Raw genomic sequence first — 22,949 nt, forward strand, 5'->3', positions numbered from 1 at the left:
GACTCAGTGGTAGAGCAGTTACCTAGGATGTGTGAGGCACTAGATTTGATTTCTCAGCACCACATAGAAGTAAATAAATGTCCATCAACAACTAAATTTTTTTTAAAAAATATAGGAATCATTTTAGTCCTGGGTTCTTCCTAAACTTTAACAGAAGCCAACCTTCAGTTCTCTTCTAATCCTAATTTTAGGCATTAATAGAAAAGACTCTTGTATTTTTATTTAAAACAGAATAAATATTGTATTTAATCAACTCCTAACCTTTATTTATGGCAGTTTGCCCTCCTGGAATAAGAAATATCTTTCTATCTCCCCTCTTTCTCTGTTAAAAACCTTTCATGTTCTCAGCTAAATCTTTTTTTTTTTTTTTTAAGTTGTTGATGGACACAAACCTTTATTTATTTATTTGTTTTTTTATGTGGTGCTGAGGATCAAACCCAGTGCCTCACATATGCCAGATGAGCATTCCACCACTGAGCCACAACCCCAATTCATCTTGGCTGAATCTCAAGAGCTAGAAATAAACTTAGAAATGATTTGGTACACCTTGCTTGTTGTGTGCTTGTTATATAGTGAAAGTGCATGATAACAGGAAGGAAGAAGTAAGTTTATAATGTAGTTGGAATTAGAATTTCAAGGTCAGTTCTCTCAGTTCCCAGTCCAGTAGTCTTCTGTGCAACTAAAGTTTTTTACCATCCATTAAGATCTTCCTCATTTCTGTCTTTTCTCCAAATCCTTTTCTATACTCAGAACACTTTGTTTATACTTCACACTTTTTTGTTCTGCAGTGTTTTTTGTTGTGATTATATTGTACTTTGTATTTTACTGTAGAACCTTAAGGCATAAGGACGAGGTTTACAGAACTTAATATAAAATAAAAATCAATATTTAATGTTTCTTATCCCATTTCAGGTTTAGAAAAGTTTAGTCTCCCTAGCTTATTGGGGTTTTTGTTTGTTTTGTTTTGTTGTTTAAATACAGCTGGAGAGGCTCTAAACATCATTCCTGGCCCTCAGGAAAGGAAAACTCATGCCAGTTTAATGTCTCCTGGTAGACGTAAAAGGTAAATACTTTTATGAAGCGTATATCGAAACAAAGAATTACAGCAAGATATTTCTATTGTATATAAAGTAGCAAGACTATTAAGTTCTTGGGACTGGGTACTACTGTATCCGTTCTAAAACATGTTGCCTTTTCTCACATTCTAAATTTATTGAACTTAAGTTGCATCCTTTAATCAATGCCATATTATTGTTTCATTGGAGTTTTTTTGTTTTGTTTTTTGGTAGTGGTATGTTAAATAATGATATGTCTTATAGTTGATGTTATCTCAGATTTTTTTTGAAACAAGTGCTTTTTAGATGAATATAAACAATGCAATATGTTTATCTACAAACAGAGAACTTTAAGTCAGTTAATGGAATCTTTTCAGGTACAAGTTTCAAGAAAAGTTCTTTATTGCCTAGCCTGTGTCTCTTTGAAGAATATTTCAGAAAAAAAGAAGACCCCCCCCCCCCCCCGGTTTCTCACCTGCCCATCAATGGGTATTTTTCTTGTTATCTCTAATTCAAGATTTACTTTATCACAAGCTTCCTTTATTGCTAGGCTTATTTACTATAAGCTCTCTCACTTAACCACATAAAATAATAACTATTTCTAAGAGAGAAAACTTGGCTTTTTTTAAATGAAGTCTACACATATAATTTACTTCATTTCATTTTTCTGTAAATCCAATGATGTAGTTGGTCTTAACTTCAGTATAAAGTGGGTGAGAGGATAAGAGCTTATTTCATGCTTAAGATTATGTAGATAGTAAATGGTGAAGCAAGGCCTCAAAATTTATTTCTTCTGAGTTCAAGTGTGATAATGCCCTTTATACTTTGCTGCTTTTTGTTTCTATATAAAGAGAGAAAATGTGTTCTACCATGATGATCTTAAAATTTATGTCTATTCATATAATTATTAAACCTGTCAGACACAGTAGTTAAAAGACAAGCTTTTGAAATGTGTTGCAGTGAATCTCAAAGGAAAAGTGTCACTTTGTCAGGGCCTCATTCAACGATACGGAATTTCCAGGATCCAAATGCATTTGCAGTAGAAAAAGTAAGTGATCTTCCCAATTTTTGCATCTTGAATTATTCCTGAATTTAAAAATTCTGATGTGTATACAAATGTGTATAAAGAGATATATGCAAATATGTGTATGAGTATATATGCCTATGTATGAACATACACATAGTATCCATGAGTATAAAATACAGTATTTCGGGGGCTGGGGTTGTGGTTCAGTGGTACAGCACGCGCCTTGCACGTGTGAGGCACCAGGTTCAATCCTCAGCACCACATAAAAAATAAAGGTATTGTAAGGTATTGTGTCCATCTACAAAAAAATAAATTAAAATACAGTATTTTTATAAGAGTGCACTATAAGACTGCAGTGGAATTGTCTTGGGATAGGAAGCAATAAGTTCAGAATAGATAGCATAGGCAAGTGCTCCAAATAAGAAATGTTGGTATGTTTAATAATTGTAAATTCTTTTAAAATCATGCAGTATAATACTGCATTTTCTGAGATCAAGTTATTCTTCATATGATAAAGACTATGAAACTGTATCCTGTAAGCAGTGAAGAAAGATAGTGAGAGATCTGTAAAAATACACAAATTATTGCATGTTATGTTAATATGAAGGGATCCACCACAAATCCTGAGTTTCCATTTAGGTGTATTAAAACAACCCAGCTTCCAATGATTAGTGTTTTGTTCTACATTTTGTTCGAGAGAGTCTTGCTATGTTGCCCAGATTGATTTAAAACTCCTGAGCTTAATTGCTCTTTCTGCCTCAGCCCTCTCAGTAGCCAGAACTATAAGCATACACCAGCATGCCTAGTTCCAGTGATTAGTTTTTTAAAATAAGTAAGACAATACTCCTTACTATCCTTTATTAATGCAGACTTTTTTTCCCTCAGCAAATGGTTATTGAAAATGCACGAGAAAAAATATTAAGCAACAAATCTCTTCAAGAAAAGCTAGCAGAAAACATTAATAAGTTTTTGACCAAGTAAGTTTTTACCAGTTAAAATCCTTAATAGTTTTTGCCTAATTGCATAACTGCTGTGCTAGTCAGCTTTTTATGACTGTGGCATAATACCTGAGAAAAACAAATAAGGAAAGTTTATTTAGCTCTGTTTTAGAGGGTTAAGTCCATGTTCAGCTGGCTCCATTGTTTCTGGTCCCATAGTGGGATAGTACATTCTGGTGGAAGGGCGTGGCAAAACAGAGTTGCTCACCTCTTCATGGCCATTAAGCAGAAAGAAAGGGACTGGGACAAAATTGCCTCCAAGGACATACCCCCAAGGACTTTTCTCTCCAACTAGGTTCTACCTCCTATGATTTCCAACCCCTCCCACTAGTCCATTCAGCTGAGCATCCCTGAATGAATTAATCCATTGATGAGATCAGAAAATAGCATGCTATTTTCAATGTGAGGAGATAAGCAAAAATTATTCAACATTTGAATAATCACTTCCACAGATTCCCCGCCTCTGACCATTACTATATTAGGGACCAAGCCTTCTACATATGAGACTTTGGGGGGGCATTCCAAATCCAAACCATAACATATGCTCAATATTTTCTGTTTTTCAGTGATAATATTGCTCAAGTACCTAAGCCAACAGATAGCAACCCTACTGAACCAGAGACTTCAATTGATGAACTCCTGGGACTTCCGGTATGAGTAGATACAGAGCGTGTGCGTGTGTGTGTGTGTGTGTGTGTGTAGTAGTAGTAGTAGTGTCAGACCCACTGACAATCTGTAATTCCTGGTACAGCAGAGATGCTTAAGAAAGACATACGTACACACACGCATTCAGTAGAAAATTAGCACCGTCTTTACTTTTTTCTCTCCTTCTTTTATACAGCATTGTTAATTAAAACAAGGGGAAAGAAAAAACATCCTTTCAGCAGCTTAATCCTTACAAGCATGGATAAACATTCTCAGGAAAACTTTGTTTATGGTCACAGTGCTCCGTATTTCTTATCAATTAACTTGTGGTTAGTTATTCCCAGGCAAACATACATACATCTATGTATATATATGTATGTATATGTGTGTGTGTGTGTATATATATATATATATAAATTTTACACTTGGCAGATAATTCTTTTATCTTCTTAAGACAGCAACAAGGACACAGTTCAAAGAGTTTATAGTTTCTCACAGAACTCCTTGTTTTGCTAAGCACAGCAAAACTTAGCTGTGTGCGTGAGCACATGTAGTGGTAGTAGTAGTAGTACATACATTCATAGTTAAAATTGATAGTATTTTATTACCAAAAGATTACATATAAAAAAAATCTTTTAAAATTAAGATATAGCTTTATTACCCAAATAAAATGTGTCTGAACACATTTGGGTAGTGAATTTTCAGAGTGAGTTTATATTTATATTTTATTACTTAAGTAATAAAAGTAATAATATATTTCTAACCCATCTAGTAGCTAACCAACTTTACCAGATACCAGTAAAACACTCTTAAGCACATAAAACAAAATCAATGTTGGATTTTTAAGTATCTAATACTTAAAAATTTACTAGTATTTATTTATCTTTGTGTTTAATACTTGTTTATTACATTTACTATATGGTGTTTGTTACATTTCTAATGATTTAAAGAAACAGTGAGGGTAGTGTGTTAAAGTTAAATAATGGATACAAGTATGAAACACTTTTTAAAAAATAAATGTACTAACCAGATGAATAGTTGTGTGATGCTTATTGCTAATAGAAGAAATAGAGGGTCTGCAGTCACTGTTACTATTCAGTGATGGTGAAATAAAAAGATGAGTTGGTAAAGGAGGAATTTTATAGTAAATATTGTAAAACTTGTTCATGTGGGAATGTGCTCTCTGAAGAGGCAATTGAGACACGTGCTTTTACTTGTAATATTGGACAATGTAAAGATTTTTATTGACTTCCCTGTGTGAGTTTGTTATAACAGGTCTTCTTTCAGTTAGTGAATTCTGGGTAAAACCATTGATGCACCACCACCACCACACCACCCATGTCGGTTCTATCACTACTTCTTAAAAATCCTCTTCTATCTTAACATTTAACATATATCCTCTTTATTTTTTTTTTAATATGGAACTCTTCACATATATGCATGTCATCCTTGTGTAGAGGCCATTCAAATTTTCTCTGTATTGTTCCCATTTTAGTATATGTGCTGTTGATTTATTTTATTTTCTTATGTGGTGCTGAGGATCAAACCCAGTGCCCTCTGCCACAGAGCTACAACCCTAGCCCTGTTTTAAATTTTTATAGTCTCCAAATCTTTACTATTTTCTCCACCAGTACATCAGATACTTACCCATATTCATGACTGTTACATACTATGAGGGATAATGAAGTGAAGACACACATCCAGCCACTGTGGTGCATACCTGTAATTGCTGCTGGGAAAGCTGAGGCAGGAGGATTACAAGTTCAAATCCAGTCTGGGCCACTTAAGTCTCTGTCTCAACATTAAAAAAAAAAAAAAAGAGTAAAGTGCCCCTGGGTTCAAAGCCCAGTACCAAAAAAAAGAAACACGATCCTCAGTTTTTGGTCGTTCATAATATTGCATATTTGTGAAAACTTTAAAATTTAGATTTAAATTATTTATTTTGAACTAATAGAGGAATTTTTTTTTTAAACCCAAGGACAAAAGACAAAACAGAAAAACAGTTGTTAGAAGCTAAAGTGGACATGTGGTACCTGACTTAATAGACCCAGGGTTCTCAATAAAGACAAAGCTCAGAAAAAAGCATATTTACAACCTAGAAATCCCAGGAGGTTCAAGAAGTAGCAGCAGCCCCTCTGAAAGTAAATGTAAATGTGAAACTACAAACAGGAAGATGAGGTGCAAAATCTAGGAAATAAAACTCCTTATCTCCGTTCCTTGCTCTCTTCCAGAAATACTAATGCTAGTCATAAATTCTCCATCAAAATATCTTGACTAACTAGCTGGCCATGGTGATACATGCCTGTAATCCCAGTGACTAGGGAGGCTGAAGCAGGAGGATCGTAAGTTCAAAGCCAGACTCAACAATTTTTCAAGGCCTTCAGCAACTTAGTAAGACCCTGTCTCAAAAAGGGCTGGGGATGTGGCTCAGTGGTTAAGCGCCACTGGATTTAATCCCCAGTACTAAAAACAAACTTGAACTAAAAATACAGGTATTTTTGTAAGATTAATTTACAGCTTAGATTATAGTTGAGAAGTTTATACCACAGCCTCACCCTTTTGGCACAGAGATTGCAGGTGACTTCTGGCATGCTATTTTCAATGTGAGGAGGTAAGCAAAGATTGTTCAACATTTGAATAAAACATTTAATATGAAGAGACCAAAGTAGACAAAAGGAGTGAGATTTGTTATGAAGAACCTATAAAGTTTATAGTAAATTGATGTGAAGGAAACAAATTACAAAATATTATTATTTGATTTTATTTTTCTTTTTACATAGTTATGTTCATTTTATGTTGATGTTCAGGAATATATTCTCCAAAGAGATTAACTAGGAAAAAGAATTAAAGAACATTGACCTTCTATTTTCTAGTCTTGTTTCATTTCAAGTGAGCATATTATTACAATTAGATTTTCTTGAAAGGGAATGCTTCTACATAAAACAGCAAGATATCAGATGTCTGCTAAGTATCTTTCTGGTATTAATTCATATTATTCAATTAAGATCATGCCTTCATTCTTTTTTGCAGAGTGAAATCCATATGTCTGAAGAAGCTATACAGGATATATTAGAACAGACAGAATCAGACCCAGCATTTCAGGCACTCTTTGATCTCTTTGACTATGGTAAGTAGAAAATTTTTTCAAGACAGAAGGATAAAAAATTTCTCTTGTTTCTTTGGTAATTCCAGTGAAGAAACATTACACAGAGCATTTGAAAAAGTTACTGTTTCATTAAAGCAAGCATTGCATGGATATGTAAAGGGGTTTCTGTTGTCTTTTGTTTATAGTTGAAAAAATTTCAGCTAGAAATCTGAATTTTTGTGGGTATTTTGGCTAGTCAAGAGGGAAAGTGTTGAGGGCTGCTACAATACAGATAAATACAACTGAAAAATACAAAAGGAATACAAAATATCAACCATTGCTCTGAATCCTATGATCTAGAGCAATAATTCTCAAAGTGAAATCCTCCAAACTAGTAGTATCAACATTATCTAAGAACTTGTAAAATATGCAAATTTGGAGGCCTCCCAGAAGATCTTGATCTAAAGTTTAAGAACTTACCAGTCCTAGCCAGGTGCTCTTGGCTATACTTCAATAGGTGCTTGGTTATACTTCTGGCAAATGCAGGCTGAAGCGGGAGGACTCCTTGAGACCAGCCTAGGCAAAATAGTGAGATCCTGTGTCCAAAAAAAAAAATCTCATGGGAAAATATTTTTTACATACTACGTTTTACATATTAAAGTGCAAAATGTTAAAAACTTCCAAAACAACTATAATTAAAATCAGAGTTAAACATTTGACTACACTCAAATGGTACTAATTCATGTTTGTTTTATTTTTGTCATTAATTATTTCCTTGTCCTTTTTTAACAGGTAAAATAAAGACTAATAAAAGTATATCACAGAGTATTACAAATCAGCATATAGAAACCAATTCCAATATAGTTTTAACAGAAGAAACTAATCTAGCAGTTAAAAGTTCATTTGAAACAGAATCTGGTAAGAACTAATTGATTAAAATCAAAATGTTAATATTAGTCTCAAAATTCAAGGGCAGAAAATATTGTTTATGTTAGAAGTTGTTCAAATGACCACATAAGTCATTTTTGTATTAATAGTTTTTTCTTCGTTCAGAAAATTTACTCCCAAATCCTTAGTATTTGATTAAAAGGTGAATTTTTAGTATTCATTCTTTTATAATGCGGTAGATTTTTGGCATACACAATTTAGTATTAGTAGTGTTGACAAAAGTCTATAACAAATAATTTCAGTAAGCCACAAATTCTAATCCTTAATCTGCAAAGTTTATATATGATAGAAGTTCTTCAGCCTCATAAGTGAGTTAGCTGATGGCTTCAGCATATGTATCTCATTTGTGTAGAGGAGATTATATATTATGGTGACAGTTTTGAATCGTTGATGTTTTAGTTTATATTCCTACTATATTCTTTTTTTTAAGTTTTTTGGTTTTGTTTAATTTTTTTTTTTTTTTTTTTAGTTGTTGACGAACCTTTATTTTATTTATTTGTATGTGGTGCTGAGACTCGAACCCAGTGCATGCTAGGCAAGGGCGCTACCACTGAGCCAGAACCCCAGCCCATTCCTACTATATTCTCATGGATTATGAATGTCACACAACCCACAGTAACCACTTACTGAATGAAGAAAGACTAAAAATAAGCCCATCTTAGATTTTCTAAAAAATTTTTATATACCAATTATTGTAAAATGCAATGCATATTTAGAACTACACAACAAAAATGAATGACTTATTCAGTTATCAAATGCAATCAATTAAATCTCTCCTGAGTAAAGAAATTATAGAACACTGACAACACCACAAAAAAAAAAAATACTTTTTGTGCATCTTCTCAATCACTACTCTCCACAGCACTATTCCTGAGACGATCATTACTTTATGCCTTTTTAGTGCTGCCTCTGTTCTATTTTTCAGCAAACTATGCTAAATCATCTTTTCTGTTCACCTGCTTTTTAAATGTTGTCACCCCTTCCCATTCCCTATAAACCTAATGGCTTTTAATTTTCACATCTTGTCTTCCAAAAACTAGTTTTGGATCATTTCAGACTACATTCCTCCTTTGAATTCTCTGCCAACGCCAAAGGTGCCGTCTTTCCCATTTCTTCTTAGGCTGAGCTCTATGGGCTGTGTCTCACTGTATATTAAGTCTAGAAGATTGTATACCATGTGAACTTCATTCTTTACAAAACAAAACTTGAAATCTTATTTTCTCAGAAAGTCCTCCAATTCATTAAGAAACTACTTCCCCTGAATTTATGGCAATAACAATGTCATTTTACTTGTGTCACCAATTATGATAGTTGGCATAGGTTTTTCAGAGTTTTACCTGTATGTTCATATTTGTTGATGTTAATATTTTCTGTCCTAAATCGTGAATTCTATTAAGTATATCAGTGTTGTGTTGTTTTCTGAAACATCATTTGCTCGGACTCCATCTTATCATACTTCCCTTATTTTTCAAGATCACTTCATACAGTGCCTCCTTTATAACATGACTTCTTGTTCCACTGGCAGAAAGATTGTCTTTTCTTCCTACACTGTTACACTTTTTTCCATGCTTTATTATGACTTTATGTTCTGTATTGTATTCTAATAACCATGCATTTGGGTGGTCTTTAGTCAATATGTGAATGTTAAATAAAATATTGATCATGCAGGTGTTTGGCTCCCTTTAGCCTTTAAAAATATATCAGATAAATGTGGTCAGTAGAAATGGCGGAAAGTTAAAAAGTCAATGTGGTGAAACAACACCACCATCCACCGCTTCTACTACTAATGATAGTTGGAGCCAATTGTTTTTGTTTTACCTACTAGTAAATATTAGATGTTCTTAAACCTATACACTTTTTCCTTCGTTGTTACCTGTTTTCCAAGCACAGAAAACAGACATTTGCTTAAAGAGGCATCAATAATTAGAAAAGTAGTTGCAGATTTTTTGATATTCAGAAAATGGGAGGCTATATAAATATAAAATATGAGACATCTACTTACTAGTATGCCAAAAATTAGTATTTCCTTGGCAAAATAGGTTTACAGTACAGTTGACTAATACAGAAGCTAAATATACTCAGCATATCTGTTCAACATCCTTGTATTTTACAGATGGTCAACCTGGTCAGCCCCCATTTTGTACATCCTATCAAAATGAAGATGCATTAAATGCTTTGAAGAATGGCAGCAACCATGATGTGCTTAGACAGGAAGCCCAGGAAAATTTTTCCCAAATAGGCTCTAGCATCCAGAAAAAGCCCTTTAAAACTGCTGTACCTACTGAACAGAAATGTAACCTTGACATTACCTTTGAGTCTGTGCCTAATTTGAATGACTTTAACCAAAGAGCAAATTCTGATGGTGAATGTAATCAACATTGTGCTGAATTATATACAAGTCAGATGCCCAATGAAACTGAAATGGTTATAGAAGCTGAAAAGAATTCTTTGTCTCCAAGTGTTACGAATGAATCTCAATTACAGTCTGATCAACCCAATATACCCATAACTCCATTTGTTTCACTTGCTAGTGAAACTAACAATGAAAACTTAATTCTCTCGGGGAAAAGTTCTCAACTTTTGTCCCAAAATACCCCAATAACTGGAAAACCATCTAAAAAAAGTCAGTTTTGTGAAGGTTCTAACAATACAGTAAAACTTAAAACTAATTTCCATGGTTCCAAGTCACCAGATTCTAGTGAAATTCACAAAAGTAGAATTGAAATCAGTAATGTAGCAGTGATTTCACAACTATCAGATTGCCAAGATAATGCTTCACTTCAAAGTAAAATATTACCTGTGTCTGTTGAAAGTTCAGGTTTAAATGTATCTGGACAACAAGTAGAAATTTGTCTTGAAGATTCTATCTCCTCAATTAAACAACCATCTAATGATTCAACATCTATTGAATTAAATCATCTAGAAGGTGAAACTAAGTCACACAAGTCTGAGAAAGTTATTTTGGATTCAGAAGAGCCTTCATCTTCTGTGAAAGAAGATGGAGATGCTGTTTTTCTCTCTTTGGGTGGAAATAACTGTGAAGAAGTTGCACTGATGCCTCCAGAAGGTAATCCTATAAAAAATAGTCAGTCTCTTCCTTTAGAATCTGGATGTTCTTCAGTGGGTGATTCTCACCCTGAATCTCAAGATACTGATGATAAACCTTCTAATGACAGCTCGACAGAGATGGATGCATCAAATATCGTGTCTCTCAAAATTATTATTAGTGATGATCCATTTGTTTCCTCAGATACTGAACTGAACAGTGCTGTATCCAGTATCAGTGGTGAAAACTTGCCAACTATAATTTTGTCTTCTCCTGCTAAATCCCCTGCCAAAAATGCAGAATTAGTTAAATGTCTATCTTCAGAAGAAACTGCAGGTGCTATTGTATCTGCTGAAGCAGGAGATTCAGCCTCAACAGAACAAAGCCTTTCAGCAGTCAAACCTGAGGACTCTATAGTAAATAACACTCAGAATGAAGATGGTATTGCCTTTTCAACTAATGTTACACAGTGTGTTTCCAAGGATGGAGGATACATACAGTTGATGCCAGCCACAAGCACAACTTTTGGCAACTCAAATAACATTCTGATAGCTACATGTGTGACTGATCCAACAACAGCCTTGGGAACAACTGTTAGTCAGGCTAATGTAATGGTATTGCCTGGAAATTCTGCACCTATAACTGCCCAACCTCCACCACCTCAGTTACAGACACCACCAAGGTCAAACAGTGTATTTGCTGTCAACCAAGCTGTGTCACCAAACTTTTCACAAGGTAATTTAAAAAACATACTTCATTTCTTCTATCTTGGAATCTAATTTCTCTTTGTATGAAGTCATTGAGGAGAAGATGATAAATTATGAATGGATTATTTGAGAAATGCTCTATAATTTGTGATTATGCCTTCTTTTTGTGCTAGCTGATTAATCCAATTAAGCCTTTTTTAAATCTGGTAAGCCATGAATTTAAGTTTAATTTTTTTTCTTTCTACAATTATTATTCAATCCATGTTCTAATAAACTATGAGAATGAGAAAAGAAAGACACATACACCTATAATACCAGTATATCTCCTAACTTAATGTTGTAGGACTTTTTTTTAATGGCTATTGTAGTCATTTTGAGGGAATTTATCATCTATTGGAGAAATTTTCAAGAACAAGTTGAATTTCTCCCTAGATAAAACTCGAGTTCTTCACTGTCTTCCACCCTCTCGAACTGATTCTCATCTTTAGAATTCTTTATTCAGAGGGGTTTCTCGACATTTATTACATGCTGTTTTATATATATGATTCACATGCCTGTCATGGGTCGTTCTTGATTGCATTCCTTGAAATTAGAGAGCTTGATTCGTTGGTCTATTTTTCCATGTGTTCCAGTTCTCTAGCTCATCTCCCCCCTATTTTATTTTTTAAAAATATCTTATTTAGACATCGATGGGCCTTTATTTTATTCATTTATTCATATGTGGTGCTGAGAATCAAACCCAATGCCTCACTGCTGGGCAAGCTCTTTACCACTGAACCACAACCCCAGCCCTTATACTTTTTTTTTTAATTAGAGCATTGTATTTATATACAGGCCCCCCTTTTTATATTATAAGCATACTATGAAATTTGGTTGAATATTGCCAATTAAGTAAACTTGATGGGTCTTTTCAGTGCTATTTTAGAGGAGATAAAGAAGAGGTCAGAATTGGTAAAGAATATTGAGCTTGAACTAAAGCTTATAGAAATAAGGTGTAGAGTTTGGAACTAAGGGAAGAAAATCTTTCATAGCTAAGGGAAGCAGCATAAACATGCATAGGTATTTGAGAGACTATAGTAGTATGCATGAAAGTGAGATCACCCTGATAGGAGTAGTGAATGTTTTAGGAAAAAGCTCATTTACAGGGCAGAGCTAAATTATGATAGCTATAGACTCTGGCTGACTTCCCCACAATGGTTTTGTCTGATTATGCACTTATCCTGAAACTTTTCTGACCAATACCATTAAGATATAATACGTTGAGGTTATGAGCATAGTCTCGGGCTAAAAACATTTAGCTGGGATCATAATTTTCTGCTCCGTTGTTCAAACTTGGAACATTAACCACTCATTTTCTAATTAGTTTCACTATTCTTTCTAGAGGAGTCAAGATGTATTTGTAATATGATCTCCTAGTTACGGAGCTTTATGCTTGTTCTTTTTGATTTAACGTAGCTAAATGACTTAACAACTTAATATTCAAATTGATTTTTTTCTTGTTAGCCTTTCTGTTCTTAAACCAGTTTTTTTTAAAGGAGAGTAGATTATAAGAAAAGTTGTTCATAGAATTTATTTCAAAATACTAAATACTTTGATTTATGCCAAAAATTTTGAGAAATTATATGAGAAATTTTTTTAGGTTCTGCCATCATAATTGCTTCTCCAGTCCAGCCTGTACTCCAAGGAATGGTGGGAATGATCCCTGTATCTGTGGTTGGACAGAATGGAAATACCTTTTCCACTTCTCCTCAACAGGTAAGATTTTTTTTAAACTAAAAATTGTGTAGTGAAGCTTTTCAAACATAACATAATTAATGGCTTCTTCTCTTCTAGGTCCTTCATATGCCTTTAGCAGCACCTGTATGCAATAGAAGTATTCCTCAATTCCCTGTTCCTCCAAAATCTCAGAAGACTCAAGGACTAAGAAACAAGCCTTGTATAGGTACCATTTTTTAAAGTTAATTTTGTGATTTTATATTCATTTGTTTGCAGAAATACCTGAGGGTTGTTTGGTTTGTGTGTTTGTTTTTTTACTTCCTATACCATTCCTAACATGTGATTATCCTACATTTGCATAATGTTTGGTAGTAATAGATATCACAAGGCAGCCAACTCAGTTGATGTACAGCTTTGGTTCTGATAAAATTGTTTACTATGTTGAGTCTTTTAGCCTTTGCTGCTGGTTCTTGGTTTGTTCTTTGTTGCTACCTAACATGAGCACAACCTCTGTTTTTCCTGACAACTTTTAAAGTGATTAATAAATGCCTGGTATATTTGTATGAGACTTCAGAGCAGTGCCTCTCAAATTTGTGTGTATGAACTTCCTGGGGATCTTATTAAATGCAGATGCTGAATTAATAGGCTGGTTCAGAGCCAATCCTTTTTAAAATAAGTTTCCTTATTTCTAACAAGCTATAAGAATGCCATGCTCCTGGTATTAGAGCATATTTGAGTAGCAACAAGTCTGAAGTTTGCAAATCATCTTGCCTTGTTTCCTATTTTAGTCAATGACCCAACCATCTATCTATCTACCCATGTCAAAAACCTTGGAGTCATTCTTAAAACACATTTCTCTTAAATAAAATGTTGATCATTTTTCATCTAAGTTGTATCAGTGGTGTATTATCCTGATCTGCCTTCTTGGGTTTTGTTTTTTTTTTTAAACATTTATTTATTCATTTATTTATTTTTATGTGGTGGATCCAGTGCCTCACACATGCTAAGCAAGCACTCCAACCACACTGAGCCACAACCCCAGCCCTCCCTTCTTTTGTTTTTCCAATTCATCCCATATCCATTGTCTTAAGTGACTTTTTCACCTTGTATGCAAATCTGAATGTAGTGCTTCCCTACATCAAATCTTTCAGCAGCTCCCTGTTGCCCACAGGATAAAACTGAAATTCTTCAGGATGCCATTCATACACACTGGTCAACCCCTCCATTCTCATCTCTTACTCCATTCCAACATGGTCTCTATACATACCAACCATATTTATTGCTCACCTTATACTTGATGGTCTTTCTTGTCCCTTTACCCATGTTATTTCCTCTACTTAAAATTCTCTCTCTTCACCCATCACCGTCAGTCTGTTTCTTATACTTCAAACTTGAAACTATTTTTAATAAGCAGTGGATAAAATGAGTATTTTGATTTTTTCTCTCATGCCTATACTACAGCATTTAACACATTACAGTTTTAAGGGCAGTGATCATACAAAAGACTCACTACATACTGTGATCAGTTTAGCCTTTCCTTAAGCTAACAGGAATACATCTAGTAATGTATGTTATTGGCACCCTGTTAAACTTTGTCACATTGTTGCTATTATGTAATATTTTTAGTTCCTTCTGTCATCTATTTCATTCCATTTAATGACCATTGGGAATCCATTATTTACATAAACTTACTTTATTTATTTAACCCCTATTGATGGACTTTTTTTGTGGGGAGGCATAGAGTACTAGGGATTGAACACAGGGCACATTACCACTGAGCAACATCCCCAACTCTTTTTGTTTTTTTGAGACAGGGTCTCACTAAGTTGATGAAGCTGGCCTCTAACTTAAGACAGTCCTCCTGCCTCCGCCTCCCATCTGAGTCACTGGAATTACAGGCATGTACCACCATGCCAGATCAATGAATGTTTAAGATGTTTCCAAGATATTATTATCTGACAAATAATGATGTGATGAACATCTCTGTAGAAACCTTTGCATGGACCCATATAAGGGTTCTATTGGGGCATATACCCAGAAGTAGCATTTCTGAGTCAGAGAAGAGAGTTTACAGTTCCATTATTTTCTCTATTTTCCTCACAACTTTGCCAGTGCTTGATACCATGTAATATTTTAACTTTTGTCACTGTGATGTGAAGTAGTATTGTAGTATCTCTCATCATTCTTACACTAATGAGATTCAGAATCATCTCTTTTTTTTAATATTTCTAGTTGTAGATGGACATAATAATATCATTTTGTTTATTTAGTTTTATATGGTGCTGGGGATTGAACCCAGGGCCTCACACTTGCTAGGCAAGTGCTCTACCACTAAGCCACATCCTCAGCTCAGAATAATCTCTTATGCAAATAATAGTTCTCCTTCTGTGGATTGCTTGTCGTATTCCTTTTTTTTTGCTTCTCTATTAGATTGCCTGTGTAATGAGGTGTTAATCCTTTATTGGTAACACATCACAAATATCTTCTTGGTCTGACACTTTTTGTTTTGTTTTGTTTTGTTTGTTTTGTCCTAGAGATTGGACCCTGGGGCGCTTAACCACCGAGCCATGTCCCCAGCCCTTTTATTTTTATTTTAGACAGGGTCTCACTAGGTTGCTTACAGTCTCGCTAAATTGCTAAAGCTGGCTGTGAACCTGTGATCCTCCTGTCTCAGCCTCCCAAGCCACTGGAAGTGTGCCACTGCACCTGGCTTCTGATACTTTTTATCCCATTAACTAGTTAATACCAGAAAAAAATTTAGTAAAATTCAGCATCTATTTATGATAAAAGTTCTTAAAGGCTATCTGTAGTAAACATCATGGGCTTCCTTTAAAATTGGGAACAAAAAAAAAAAATGCTCATTCTCATCTTTCTACATAGTTAAGCCAGTATTTCCAACACCAATAAATTATTTATTCCATTTTTTTTCTCACTGACATCTGATTCTACCTTTACCATATGAAAGTTCCCATATGAAGTCCCATATGTAGTCTTAGACAATACATAAGCAAATAGGTATGAAGATTTGAAGAAAGAGAATGAAACTGTTGTGACAAATGGCATGATTTTTACACAGAAAGCCAAGGGAATCAACTAAAACTAGTAAGAATTCAACAGGTTTTCCAAGTATGATTAATTTACCAAAATTTTGGTTTTATATACCAGCAACAAGAAATTATTAAATGTAATAGAAAATAAGGTACCACTTGTAATGACCTCAGAAATAATAAAATACAGAAATAACCTAACCAAAAATATTACAAATGCAATTTGAAATCTTTCAAAGTATTATAGGAAGTCCTACAAATAGAAGAGAATCATGCTCATAGATTGGAAGATTTAACCATGTTAAAGATGTCAGCTCCCAGTTGAATCAAAAATTCTGTGTAATCTAGTTTAAAATGCCATTCGAATATTTTGGGGAGCTGGGGCTGTAGCTCAGTGGCAGAGCGCTTGCCTAGCATGCATGAGACACTAGGTCTGATTCCAGGCACCACATAAAAATAAACAAAATAAAGGCAGAATGTCCATCAACAACTATAAAAAAATTTTTTTAAATATTTTGGGAAATGGGAAAATAATTTTTAAAATCTGTAAGGAAGAATTAAGTTCATGGATAGCTAAAACAGAAGAGCAGAGGACAAACCTCACTGCTAGATAATTACCATGGCTCTTGCTATATTTTATTAAAACAAACAAAAAAGACAAATGGAACAAAATAGAGTTTAGGAAGACACCATGCACAGTATATATTAAAGGTAACATGAAAAGACAGGGAGAACAAGATGGATTATTTAATGAGAGCTACTAGCCATATATATAAATACATTAAAAATTAGATCCCTTCCTTATATAGAGATGAACTCCAAGATGATTAAAAATCTAAAAAGTCAAACACGGATCAGCTAAGTGATAGAAAAATGCGTAAGAATATATTTATGACATTAGGGTAAAGATTTTTTAATGAGAGAATCATAATTTAGAAGTAGAAAAATCACTACAAAATTAAAGATTTGTGTTCAACAAAAGGCATTATACACAAAGTATCAGGAGATTTTTATTCAGTGCCTTGATGACTATGACACACAATTCTCAGGCTTATTTATCTTAAATTTTCCATTACAATGAATGACAAAGGTGGTTGCAGTTGTGATCCCAAGACTATGGGTTCAGTCTCCAGTACCAAAATGTGTGTTTGTAAATAATAATGACAAATGCCCATGTAGTGAACCTTTTCAGAATATTCTAGCCTCATGGTTTTTTGATCCTTTCTACTCCTGAGATTTTCTTTCGTATCTTACTAGGTTTATAAGATTGTTAAAGACCAATAACCTCTTTCAAAATACTCTCATTTCCACATAACCATCAAATTGATCTTCAGCCAGTCATATTTTGTGTTATTTGTCCTCACTTTTCAAACCTGAATTTTCATCATCTTTCTAAATTTACCTAGACCCCCCCCCCAGTCTTCCACAATAGCCACTTTTGCCAGTACTCTTAAAACCTGCCTATGCACATTCTTCTCCATACCCACTGGCTACTCTGCAGTCCTTGATCTGTCCAGCCATCTCTGCTTTTACACCTGGGCTTTTCAAAGAAGCATTGCCATTCCATACTACATAAAACTTTCTTACTTACCTGCCACGCACGTAGCAATTATTTTAAATATCTACCTATGGGCTTTCTCTCCTATTCCCTTGTTTTTGTTTGTTTGTTTGTTTGTTTGTTTTGATGGTGGTGGTGGTGCTGGAGGATTAACCCAGGGCCTTCCACATGCTAGGCAAGCACTTTATCAGTGAGCCACATCCCAGCCCCATTTCCCCTTTGATACTATTCCAGTCTTAATTGTTCTCAAATCTGTCTAATCCCTGGCTTTTCACTCTCCGGCTATGATTTCAACTTCCAATTATCTGTAAATTTCATTTTTGATTATCACTCCCCTTTAGTGTGTACCTTCTTTCAAAGTCATCCATTCTTTTCCCATCTTTCTTAAAGGAATAATGACCTTCTGTTTTTTCTAAGGTTAATAGTCTACCTGTTCTCTAGATTCTGTCTTCTGTTAAATATCTTTCAGCTATTTAACAAATTGAACCTAGATGCACTGTACCACTGGTGGGTTGGATTACATCTTCTACTCTTTCTTTGTTTTTGTTTTTTTTTTTTTTACTTTGAGAGAGGGTTTTTCTCTAACTTGTTCAGGATGGCCTGGAACTTGGGATACTCCTGCCTGAGTCTCTTAAGTAGCTGTAATTACACCTGTACCCAGCTCAGTATTTTCTTTTTTTACTTCCTTTTCTGACTGTAAATTTACTTAGTTTTATTGTCTTTTCTCATGTTTCCGCTAAAACTGTTTAACACTGAAGTCATCAGTGCCTAAGATTGCCATGTACTTTGGTCTTTTTCCATTTTTACCTTACTTTACTTTGCTATAACTGTAAATAATAGTGGTGGCTTCTGGAGCCATCACTCAATATAATGCTTTTCCCTTGCTAATTTAATAAAACTTTTCAAACTCTAGATAAGTCTCTCTTCTTCTAATACCTCCATTGCCTACTTTTTCCCTTTGGTTAATGTTACCATTGATTCTTCATTTACGCTTCTTATTTATGTGAATTCCCACTTTTGTTTCAAAGATGTTCATCATCTCTTATCTGGAATAGAGACCACTTACTAGAATTCTATTTCACCTTTTTTTTTTTTTTTTTTAGTTGTAGATAGACATAATACTTTTATTTTTATGTGGTGCTGAAGATGGAACCCAGAGCCTCACAAATGTGAGACAAGCACTCTACCATTTAGCCACAACCCCATCCCTCTATTCCATCTTTTACATCATTGCCAGATTAATCTTCTATACATAAATATTTTTTTTAGAATACTTAGTCGTATTTTTTTTTAATATTTTTTGGTTTTAGGTGGACACAATATCTGTTTTATTTTTATGTGGTGCTGAGGATCGAACCCAGTGCCTCACAGGTGCTAAGCGAACACTCTACCATTGAGCCACAACCCCAGCTCCTTTTATGCATAAATCTATTGGTGCATCTTTCCTATTTACATCTCTTGAAGGTTGTCTCTGAAATAACTTCTGCATAATGCACAAGGCTCATCATGATCTCATCTTTGTGACCCTTTTAAGCATTTATATCTTCTTTCCCACATAAATTCTGAAACCTGTAGATTAAAATATAGCTATTATGAGTGTGTGATTTGAGTGACACAGCTTGCAAACATGACAGTTATATGGGCAAAAATTTTTAAATAGGTATAACATATTGCTTTCTTTAAATATGTTGGGCGCCAATTCCACCATGCGGCCTGCGCAATGGTTTCATTAATGAGGTTCTTGGCATAAAGTTAGTTAGAAGAGATGGAAATAAAACACACAGACTCAGTTACCTTATTTCTATTGCCAGGTCCTAGACAGCTCCCCTCTCTGGCTCCGACCTCTAACCGCCCAGCAGGGCAGCAAGGATTACTCAGGGCTAGCAGGAGAGAGAGAGAGTGAACACGCCAGGGAGTAGCCTTTTATTGGGGAACAAGAAATTCAGGGGATAATTCCATCCAATGAAGGTTGAGGGGGGACTGCACTCCAAGGTCAGGGTCAGTGATTGGGCCCCCGGGGTCAGTGGTCAGTCACACCCCCACACGGACGGGTTCTCTCATCAGGAAAGGGCCGGGAAAATTCCGACACAGCCAGAAGCCTCAGACCCTTAACGGGAATCGCCCAGTCACGTGTCAGGATGGCTTCCCACATATATAAATAACTGGTTCCCCGCCCACACACACTGGTCATAGAGTCTCCTATATACATACAGCAATCATAATGTCTATTCTGTTCTGCTGCCCTTCCTATCCTCCTCCCATAATTTCTCTCTATCCAATCTAATGTGACACACTTTTTTTTTTTCTCATCACAACATCATACATGTATTCTGTATAGCAATGAGGGTCTTTTTCCATCTTCCGTGCAACTCCCTTTCTCCCTCCCTTTCCCTCCCACCTCTCTTCCCTATTTAGTGGTAGTCTTCTTCTTATGCTCTTCCTCTCTATCCCATTTTGAGTCACCCCCCTTATATCAGAGAAGACATTCGGCATTTGTTTTTTAGGGATTGGCTAACTTCACTTAGCATAATCTGCTCTAATGCCATCCATTTCCCTGCAAATACCATGATCTTGTTATTTTTTAGTGCTGAGTAATATTCCACTGTGTATAAATGCCACATTTTTTTAATCCAGTTATTTTTTTAGTAAATGTTTTGATCTTAGTTCATTTGGCCCTCCTTATCAGTGGGTTCAACGTCTGCAGTTTGAACCAACCACAGGTAGAAAGTTTTCAGTGGGGAAAAATTATATCTGAAAATGCAGGCTTTTATTATTCCTTAAATAATATGCTATAATAACTCTTTACATGGCATTTACATTGTATTAGTAGTATTATAGAGATGATTTAAAGGATTGCCTAAGTTATAGACAATACTGTGCCATTTTATATAAGGAACTTGAGCATCTGCAGATTTTGGTATCCATTGGGGTCATAGAACCATTTCCCCACAGGTACTGGTAAACAAGTGTAGTACATTAAGTACTATATGGAGCATACATAGATCCAAAGACTGGGTTCATAATATTTGCCTGGAGTTGAAGCAAGTCATTTGTTCCATATCTAGATTTCCTCTTTAGAATTAGAATGGGTAAGTGGCCATATTTGTATATATTACAAAACTTCTTTTTAAAAGCCAATATGAGAAAGTATTTTATTTGTACATTAGCTATCATTTGGAACTTTTTCTCATGGTATATATAATATTACTTGTTCCATCCTCTTTCTGGGGAATATCTTGTTTCTCTCAAGAATAAACATTCTCTTTCTAATTAATTCATTTGTAATTCCAGGAAAACCGGGAAATAATTTGGCAGATTCATCAACTCATTCAGTTGGATGTCATGTACAAAGGTGAGGATAAAGTAGTTTTTATTATAGATTATCTGAATGCTCAAATTAAAACAGAATTTCATTAGGTTACTAGAAATAATTTGGTTTTGTTTTTGTTTTGGTAGAATTGAAGTTTCTGACAAGAATACAGCCACAGAACTTGGGAAAAAATTGGAAGAAACCACAGTTCCCTTCTCAGTTGAGAGTGTAGTTCCAAGTAGCAAACCTTTTGAAAGCCACAGACGTGTGCTCTGTTTTGATAGTGCTGCTTCTCCTATGGCAAATACACAGGGGCCTAATCATAAGTTGGTATCCCAAGACAAAGAAAGGAATGAAACTTCCTTTCCTCATCTTGACTTACCCATTGTATCCTCTACCTTAAAACCCCCTTCTAATAATGCTACCAAAAAAGAGAGAGAGAAAACTCCTATGCCCAAGATTTTATCTAAATCAGAAACTGCTGTTAGCCGGCATACCACCATAAGAGAAATTCAGTCAGAAAAGAAAGTTACACCAACAGAGATGGTACTTGAATCTTTCCATAAAGCTACAGCTAATAAGGAGAATGAATTATGCAGTGATGTAGAGAGGCAGAAAAATCTAGAAACATCAAAACTATCTGTTGGACAGCAAAATGGGAGTTTACGGAATGAGAAAACTATAGCTTCTTTGCAAGAATTGACCAAAAAACAAGCTACATCCACAAATAATAAAAATGTCATTTCAGTGGGTACAGCTGTAAAGGATCTGAAACAAGAACAAACTAAATCTGCCTGTTCCTTGATTACTGCAGAAATATTACAGGATGTTCAGTTGCACAGCCCAGTAAATAGGCTAGCTGATACTAGTGATTTGCCTGTACCCCGGACACCTGGCTCAGGAACAGGGGAAAAGCATAAAGAAGAACCTACAGATGGTATCAAAGCCCCCTCTAACAGGCGTTTTGGTGAAGACAGTAGCATACCCAAAGTAATGATCCCTCCTGTAACTCCAGACTTGCCTGCTTGCAGCCCTGCCAGTGAAACAGGCAGTGAGAACAGCGTAAACATGGCTGCTCACACACTAATGATTCTCTCTAGAGCAGCCATCTCTAGGACTACTTCTGCAACTCCTTTGAAAGATAACACACAACAATTTAGAACATCTTCAAGAAGCACCACAAAAAAGCGGAAAATTGAAGAATTAGATGAGCGTGAGCGAAATTCTCGTCCTTCTAGTAAAAATCTTACAAATTCATCAATACCAATGAAAAAGAAGAAAATTAAGGCAAGTTTGAAAGTTTTAATTTCAAAACCATACTTTTCCCTTCCTTCAGTACTGAGATTAGGTAATTTAACATTTTTTGCAACTACTACCTGACTTGAGTCAGGACAATGTGGAGTCTTGACTGATAAAATACATTTATATAGCGGTTTTTCTTAGTCATTGTAAGAAATTATAAAGATGAAAGAGCATTTTACAGAAAAATTAGTAAGGCGTTAAACTATAAATGTTTTCCTTGGGAAAAGCAAGTGTTTTAGTCAGGTAGGACCCAAGTTTTTTCATGAGAATGACATAAGGCATGAAATATTGGAAAACTGCTATTATATGAAATTACCAAGTAAAACACCACTGTGTTCATGTCTTCTTTTCCATAACTCTTAAAGATGTTAATGTGGTGGACCATTGGAAAAATTAAATTTATCTTTTTTTCTTGAACCATGGTTGTCTACAGGAAGATATTGCCAGATCATTAATCTTAGTGGTGAAATCTATTTATTTTAAAATTGTTTAGCTATTTTTTTTA

General features: G+C 34.9%; 1 protein-coding gene and 1 pseudogene across 1 annotated transcript in view; one reads left to right on the forward strand and one right to left on the reverse strand.

The window, feature by feature from the left end:
• LOC124107994 (protein NPAT) overlaps window positions 1-22,949 on the forward strand; it is a 51,540-nt gene that overhangs the window by 25,402 nt on the left and 3,189 nt on the right. The window contains exons 7-17 of the mRNA XM_046466372.2: window positions 982-1,063; window positions 2,016-2,103; window positions 2,968-3,059; window positions 3,647-3,731; window positions 6,756-6,852; window positions 7,603-7,728; window positions 9,872-11,539; window positions 13,151-13,266; window positions 13,345-13,453; window positions 21,124-21,184; window positions 21,289-22,429. Coding sequence (XP_046322328.1) covers window positions 982-1,063; window positions 2,016-2,103; window positions 2,968-3,059; window positions 3,647-3,731; window positions 6,756-6,852; window positions 7,603-7,728; window positions 9,872-11,539; window positions 13,151-13,266; window positions 13,345-13,453; window positions 21,124-21,184; window positions 21,289-22,429 — 3,665 coding nt within the window. The remainder of the gene's footprint in view (window positions 1-981; window positions 1,064-2,015; window positions 2,104-2,967; window positions 3,060-3,646; window positions 3,732-6,755; window positions 6,853-7,602; window positions 7,729-9,871; window positions 11,540-13,150; window positions 13,267-13,344; window positions 13,454-21,123; window positions 21,185-21,288; window positions 22,430-22,949) is intronic.
• On the reverse strand, window positions 5,138-5,229 carry LOC124108774 (U6 spliceosomal RNA; annotated as a pseudogene).

This window comes from Marmota monax, unplaced genomic scaffold (assembly GCF_021218885.2).
Source record: "Marmota monax isolate L192 unplaced genomic scaffold, Marmota_monax_Labrador192_F-V1.1 WCK01_AAM20220418_F8-fsc00045, whole genome shotgun sequence".
Classification (NCBI taxonomy): Eukaryota; Metazoa; Chordata; class Mammalia; order Rodentia; family Sciuridae; genus Marmota; species Marmota monax.